This window comes from Gracilinanus agilis, chromosome 2 (genome assembly GCF_016433145.1).
Source record: "Gracilinanus agilis isolate LMUSP501 chromosome 2, AgileGrace, whole genome shotgun sequence".
Lineage (NCBI taxonomy): Eukaryota > Metazoa > Chordata > Mammalia > Didelphimorphia > Didelphidae > Gracilinanus > Gracilinanus agilis.
This window is the reverse complement of record NC_058131.1, coordinates 468,812,269-468,819,763: the sequence shown is the minus strand read 5'-3', so window position 1 is coordinate 468,819,763 and position 7,495 is coordinate 468,812,269. Positions and strand designations below refer to the sequence as shown.

Here is a 7,495-nt window from a genome sequence, read left to right as displayed (position 1 = left end):
TATATATATATATATATATATATATATAACTTTTATTCCAGTCCACCTCAGGAAATTATCAATTTATTTTAATTACATTTCCCTTATCTATATTTTTTATTCTCAGTTTTCAAGTATGTTCCTCAATTGGATTGTTTTTTTATTTAACACTCAATGGGGTTTTTTCCCCTGTCTCAGTTATTATGTTTTTTATTTTCAGTTCCAAATTCTTTCCCTCCCTTCAATCCCTCCACCATCTAATGAAACAATAGTTTTATGTTGTCCTATGGTATGTTATTGTGGGTACTCAAAAAATTTCTTAATGCATAATAGATACTTATTACATATCTTTAAACTATAAACAATGTATCTTCTATATAAGACAACTCATTTTAATGATATTGTATAGATACATGTTTAAATATTTTGGTCTGTTTTTGAGTAAAAAAATTATTTTGCTATAAACTGCCAAGTAAAGGCATTAATTTTTATCTTCATGGCTGAAATAAGTGTGCTCTAGAGTGCCTCAATGTTTGATTAGTATCTCTAAGCACTCCATCCAATTTAGAAAAGAGAATTTGGGATGGGGATACCAATTGTTGGGACAATGTTATTTGTAAAAATGAATGTCATTGAGCCACACCCTTTGGAAAATGTACTTTTCCTTTCCATGTGTTATTTGTTGGGGAAGATCTAGTTATAAAGTACATATGTTTATATGTACAAAGTAAATTTGAGCTAAGGTAGGTTTAAGCATGAAGACGTAATCAATAATAATAGCTAACATTTATATACTGCTTTAAGATTTTCAAAGCACTTTGCATAGGTTTTCTCATTTGATCCTCACAACCCTGGGAGGTAGGCACTATTATTTATTATCATTTTACTTAAGTCTAAGAGAGGCCAAAATCACCCAGCTAGTAAGTGTCTGAGGCAGGATTTAAACTCAGGTCTTCCTTTCTCCAGGTCCACCACTCTTGCTCTGTGCTACCTTGATGGAATGATTCTGATTAAACTATTTCTATCAGAATGGAGACTTAGGTTTAAATCACACAATAGCCACAGTTCTGTACTTGACTTTACATGAAACTAATGTAAAGAAATATCTAGTATAGGGAAAATGGGATTTAGAATTTATTCATTCAACTTGTGGCTCTGCTATTGGACTTTGCTAGAATGTACATCTTAAAGCTAAAAAAAGATCTCATTTGTCTATGACTCATATTTTAAAACCTGTTGAGAAACAGCACACCCTTTCCCCACAATTCCATCATCTATCTTGGTCATATTTGCCTTATTTAATTTCCCCACAATAATTTTTTCACCTCCATTTTAGGCTCATGAACTATCTGATGATTGAATTTGTTCACCTCATGTTTTCAAGCCAAAAACTTTACTAGAAAAGAATAGCTTTTGTCATCCTCTCTCATGACAGAAATCGAATGCATTATTAACATGAAATCCATAATTTGTTGATGTAGATATACATAGTTAGTAATATTTGTTATGGTACATTTCCTCAAGATACTTGTGAAATATTTGATTTATTCCAATTTTGACACAAAATAGTTGAGTTAAAAAGAAATTGTAAGATGAAGGAAGCTAAAATTCTATTTTATTTATTCCTTACATCAAATCAAAATAACTATTACTTTCCTTAACAATAAAGGTATGTCAGTAATCATTTCATTCTATTCGCAAATGTTATTAAATTTCATTTACTTTCTGGAACACTTCTCCATGACTTTTGCATATGTGCATCCTATAATTTGAATTTATTTTTAAGCTTATTTTTCCAGATCCATTAAGAGAAGAATGATTTTAGATGGAGTTAAAAGGAAAGATTAATGAAGGGAGAAAAACACATGGAAAAATATTTACTAGGAAATGGGCTCAAATTAGTTGATAGTCTCTTTCTCTGGAGAAGAAAATGATATTCAGTCATGAACATTTCATATCCTGGAGTCTTAGACTGTCTTTAATTTTTAAAATACAAGATTGTCCAAACTGAATGTCGCATCATTATAATAACCAAACTTGGCCCTGGACTGAGTTGAGAGAATGGCTTTGGGGTGCATGGAAGCTGAAGCTGGCAGATTGATTTCTTGAGCTCAGAAGTTCTAAGCTACAGTGGGCTATGCCAAATGTGTGTGCAGATTAAGTTCACCATTAATAAGGTGAGCCCCTGGGAACTGGGGACCTACAGACAGCCTAAGAAAAGGTAAACTAACACAAGACAGAAATAGAGCAGGTGGTGATCATTAATGGAATTGGGCTCAGGACTAGTCCTTGCACTTCAACATGGAAGAGATGAGGAGGAGAAAGGGTGGGGAGTGGGGAAGAAAGAAAGAGGGGGAAAGAGGAAAAGAATAAAGAGGAAAGTGAGAAAAGGAGTTGAGAAAATGATTTTCCTTTCAAGAGGTGAGTTAAAACAGGTATAGACTATCAGACATGGTGATTGTATTGATTTTGCTGAACTGATTTTTTTCTCTCCTTAGTCTTTGTTATAAGAAGTGGCTGATTATATAGGAGAAGTGAGAAGTTGTGTGTGTGTGTGTGTGTGTGTGTGTGTGTGTGTGTGTGTGATATAAAACCAAAAGCTATCAATGAGGTTTTTGAGTGATACTGGATTTGTTATAATGTATAATAAATATTAATGATAATGTTCTAGACAACTAGAGTTATTTTTCAATAAAGGATTTTAAAGACACATGGCTAAGCTAAAATGATACTCTATGAAAAACATACACATTTAACTAAAATATATAAATAGGCATTTAAATAAATTCAATCTTCTCAGCCTTTATTTTTCTCATTACAATTCTCATTACATTCCACATCTGATGGAATGGATTTGTTTGATTTTTAATTTGTAACAAACAGGTCAGTTGGGGGAAAATTAGGGGTCCAATTGTATTTGAACAACTAAATAATGTCCTGAATCCTTCAAGTGTACAAATTAATACAAATAAACATCCTTACTGGCCAGTGTCTACTCTTGGTAAAAAATGGATGTCAAAATGCTGCCTAAAACTGAGCCTATTTGTCCAAAGGAAGTATCAGATTGAATTTAGCATTATGCACTGGGGTGGGGATAATTTTTTTTTTAGCTAACAAATACATAACACCCATTTTAAAATTGCAAAACATATTATTATATGAAAACTCCCAAGGTCCAAATAAATGTGTGCTGCAGAGTAGATGTGGCATCACTTTCTAAAAATCCTTGCTCTTAGCAGCTACTAATGAGTCCCTGATGTCCTGGGGGTTATATTATCAAAATCTGTTTACTGTTTACTTTGAAACTACTTGACTTCTTGATCCATCCCTCTGATCTACAAAAAGATTCTGGTGTTTCATGCTGATCACAATGAAAACACAAAACAGTGTTCTTAATTCTGAAGGTTTATGTTCACTTTTTCTTTGTTAAAGATAAAAGGATACAAAGGACCCAGGATTATTTTACAGACAAAAAGACTTTCTATTCTGCCCACGAAGCAATGTTATAATGGGAAGATAGCCAGCTATTTAAAATCAGATGTTGTTAGAGTGTAATGGATGCTACAGACCATGCAGTCTAAGCCAAATATGCCTTCTTCACAACTGCTATTTTCAAATACTAAAAGTGCTTCATGGGATCAGCTCTCAAAATTACAGCACAAGATGCATTTTTGCAATTAATCCCTTTTCCTGGCAATCTCTTCCCTGAAAAAGGTTAGGCACCGAGTTTTCTAACAACAAAGGATGGATGAATGTTAGCTGGGAAGTGTGAGGCTGAATAAAAATGGCTGAAAAGAAATCTAAAGGAAGCTGGAGGGTAGCCACACCCAGTTCTAATACAGTCTGTTGGGGGGGGGGGGGAATCCATTATGCCAGAGGGTATTGTTCAACAGATGCTCCTCACACCATTGTATTTTATTGTAACAAATAGAAGCTATATGCTTACCTTATTGGGAGACGGGAAAAAAAAAAAAAAAAAGGCACGTTCAATTGAACAATAATATATAGCTACGCCACAGTCTTTTTTCTGATTAATGAGAGCTGTTCCCTAGAGCCAGTCTCTTTTGTTTGACCACAAACACATACCTTGGAATGGGTGTGTCCCTCTCTAAAAGGATGCACTGGAGAGCTCTCTGAAATAGAAGTCTAAGAGATTTCATTCTTTCAGAAGAATTTAACGTAGAGAGCTACACTGCCCAGGGAAAGCATGTCAGCAAGAATCCGGCAATAAACCCCAGAGATGGGTAAAGCCTACACAAATGCTAGGTAAAAGAGTAATGTTTCTACAAGGAGCCTCCAGGACGGGCAAAAAGGAGGCAACATGTACCACAATCGAAAATGAGAACCAGACAACAAGATCCAAACACAATTTGGTGATTATAGTAAACAGATTTACCACTCCAGTTAAAAACTCTTGGTTACAAAAGCATGCAAAGGTCCCACAGGTGTAACAATACAAAATGGATGGAGTCCTTCTAAGAGATTCTCCCATGCAGGCTTTCCCCTCTCATTGTAGGCATGCATTACTAGAATAAATATAATACCCTGACATTTCCAGTTGCTCCACAGACAGTCCATCTTGGTAGAATCGGCACTGGCCTGCATCTTGGAGTGGCGAAGGAAGTCTCTCTGTTGCTTTCTGTCAGGGTACTTACTGTGCTACCACTTGGGCATTCCAAAGCATGAATAGGTTAGTGGTTATCACTGCTTCCTTGCACTGGCTACAGACTGATGCTGTAAGCAGAACAGGGAAAGGGGGAGGGCATATTGTAAGTGCTGCAGTCTTCACTGCAGCAAATCAGCACTGGGATGTGATTGCCCTGGGGAGCTGTTGCCTATGAAAAAAGGATGCAGTTGCTTTGCAAATTAAATGCGTTTGTTGGGTAGCTCAGGTTTGTTCTACCCTGGAAATGGTTAACTGATCCTGACTGGGAAAGACAAAATCAAACTGGCATGAGAGGGAGAGGAAATCAAAGGCAAGGAAATGGCAGAGTGGAGGGAGGGAGTCAGTCTCCTAGGTGTTTCTGAGGATTGATTATAGCTTTAAATAAAAAAAATTTAAATAAAATAAAAAATGTTCCAGAAATTTCTTAAGACTATGAAGAAATCCAGTCATTTCTGTGGCTTAAAGTTGCAGTACATTGCAATGTGATTTAATAATTTGTTGGGTGATATTTTATAAAGCTTAATGAACACCTAAAATATTCACCTAGAAAATTCACAACCCTTTCCTTCACACCCCCAAATAAAAAGTCTAATGAACAATAACACAAATCTGAAGCAAAGGCTCCCTAATTAAATTAATAGTCTTTAGTTCTTGGGCCTCTGAAGAACAGTATTGAATATACCTGAGTCAGAGATTTAAAAAACTTTTTTTTTTTTTTTCAGATTATGTCATTGTGCAGTCATTTCAGTCACGCCTGTCTTTTTGTGACCCCATTTGGGGTTTTCTAGGCAAAGATATTGGAGTAGTTTGCAATTTTCTTCTCCAACTCATTTTACAGATGAGGAAACTGAGACAAACAAGGTTAAGTGACTTGCCTAAGGTTATACAACTAATAAGTGTCTGAGGCAAGATTTGAACTCAGGAAGACGAACCTTTCAGACTTCACAGTCTGGCACTGTATCCACTGTGCCACTTAGATGCCCTTTTTAGATTTTAGACCCAAGCAAAATACTTTTCATTCCACAAAATTAAACAAACACAAAGTAAATAAATCAGATAAATACAAAGTGAATTGATGAAAAGTTTGAAAACTGATTATATTGTCAGTAGTTTGGATATCAAGAAGAAATCATGGAAGCAAATAGCACTGGGCCTCACTAGGATAGTTCTGAGCTTGCCCTGGGGTTATAAGATAATAGGGGTGAGAAGGTGGGAGATACTACTTGGGAGATAGTTTGTTTCTAAAGCCTTTCAGAAGTCCAGAGTTTTTCAAGAATATGTCTTAGAGCCTATTTGGCTATAAAGAATCCCAGACTGAATTATTAATGTTCATACCAGAGTAAGCCCAAATCATCCCTGAAAAGACTTGACTCATATCTAGCCAGGGTATTTATTTAAGCCAGGCTTGAATTAGAGTTGAGCTATTGACCATCTTTCCTGGGTGCTCCAAATTATAGGCTTCCTTAGGCATGTCCCACTCTGGAATTACATTTTCAGTACTGACTCCAAAAACAAATTAACCTTCCAGAGGAGTGTTCAATCTATATTTCTAAAGAAAGACATGAACAAATCAGATTTAGTAAGGCAAATTGCCACAATCAGAATTCTGGAAACTGAAGGAAAAAATGTAATTTCAGTATTAGAAGGGTTTCAAGTACTTGAGATTATGTTTTCAAAGTTTTTATAAGAAATAAATGGGCCAAATAAAAATTCAATTAAGGGGTAAAAATGTCATTTCTCTTTATATATTGAAGTTGGTGGTAGGAAATTGATTTAGACTTTCAGCACTGCCATGATCTCAACACGGTTCTTCCTGTCATCAAGAAATGAATTATTCTTAAACAGCTGAACTAAGACCTATAAATTCTGACTATTCATTACAGACAGCCTTGAAAACAAAAAACATTGTGACCCACTTTTCATGACTATTAATTAAAACCTACTCTCTCTTTCTTAGCTCTCATGATTCCTTATTGATTTCCCTTTCAACTTCAAGGATTTCTGTCTATTCTGGATTCTTTCTGATTTGTGTCCTCTATTCTATGATTCTATGATAGAAACAATTCCATTTTTCTTGTGAGATAGGAGAGTGTGGTGGGTATAAAAAGAAGGATGGCAATTTAGATATATTTGTATAGAGAGCACTGCATTCAAAGGTAGGCCTGGAAGGCACTGGGTCAATGGAGGGTCTTTAGCAGTCAAGGGGCCTTATCCTAAGGAGAGGAAACCTTGAAGGAAAGAATGTGAAAGGTTCAGCAAGCTGGCTCTGCATCTTACCTTTGCTCAGATGTTTATGTCTCTGGCTCTCAATAGAAGAACATTCAAGAAAAAAAAAAGAGTTCTGCTGAGACCTGTCTGTGCTTTGATCATTTAGTATTTTCCTCATTGCTATTCTTTATAACTTCCTTTCATTAGACCTTTCTTTTCCCCTCTTCAGTTATCTTCAAAGAATTAACTCTCTTCCCATTCCTGACACACATGTCCTACACTAGCAATGGACTCTGGGCAAAAATACAAACTGAGCAAATCTCAAGAGTACACATTAATGATGTTTACAAAGAACATACTTTTTAAAATGGCCTTAATTTATCTATATCTTTTTTCTCCTTTTGGCATATAAGCTTCTCCTAAAGAAGGACTGAACCAGAGTGACGGGGTATCACATTTTTGAGAGTCTTGGGGCTGACAAAGTTTAATCAACATTACCTAATGATGATTTGACATCTCACTGGAATTGTTTCCTCTCCTGAGTCCCAACTTACTGTTTTCTTAATGAGTGTGTGTGTGTTTGTGTGTGTGTGTGTGTGTGTGTGTGTGTGTGTGTTTGTGTGTGTGTGTGTGTGTGTGGTC

General features: G+C 35.7%; 1 protein-coding gene across 3 annotated transcripts in view; it reads right to left on the bottom strand.

Annotated features, from left to right (window-relative positions):
• RTN1 (reticulon 1) overlaps positions 1-7,495 on the bottom strand; it is a 272,390-nt gene that overhangs the window by 43,179 nt on the left and 221,716 nt on the right. The window contains exon 1 of one of the 3 annotated variants that reach the window (XM_044662025.1): positions 4,524-4,584. The exons of the other annotated variants lie outside the window; for them this stretch is intronic. Within the exon in view, the coding sequence (XP_044517960.1) occupies positions 4,524-4,584 (61 nt within the window). Of the gene's footprint in view, positions 1-4,523; positions 4,585-7,495 lie in introns of those variants that run through there. 3 annotated transcript variants of the gene reach the window in all.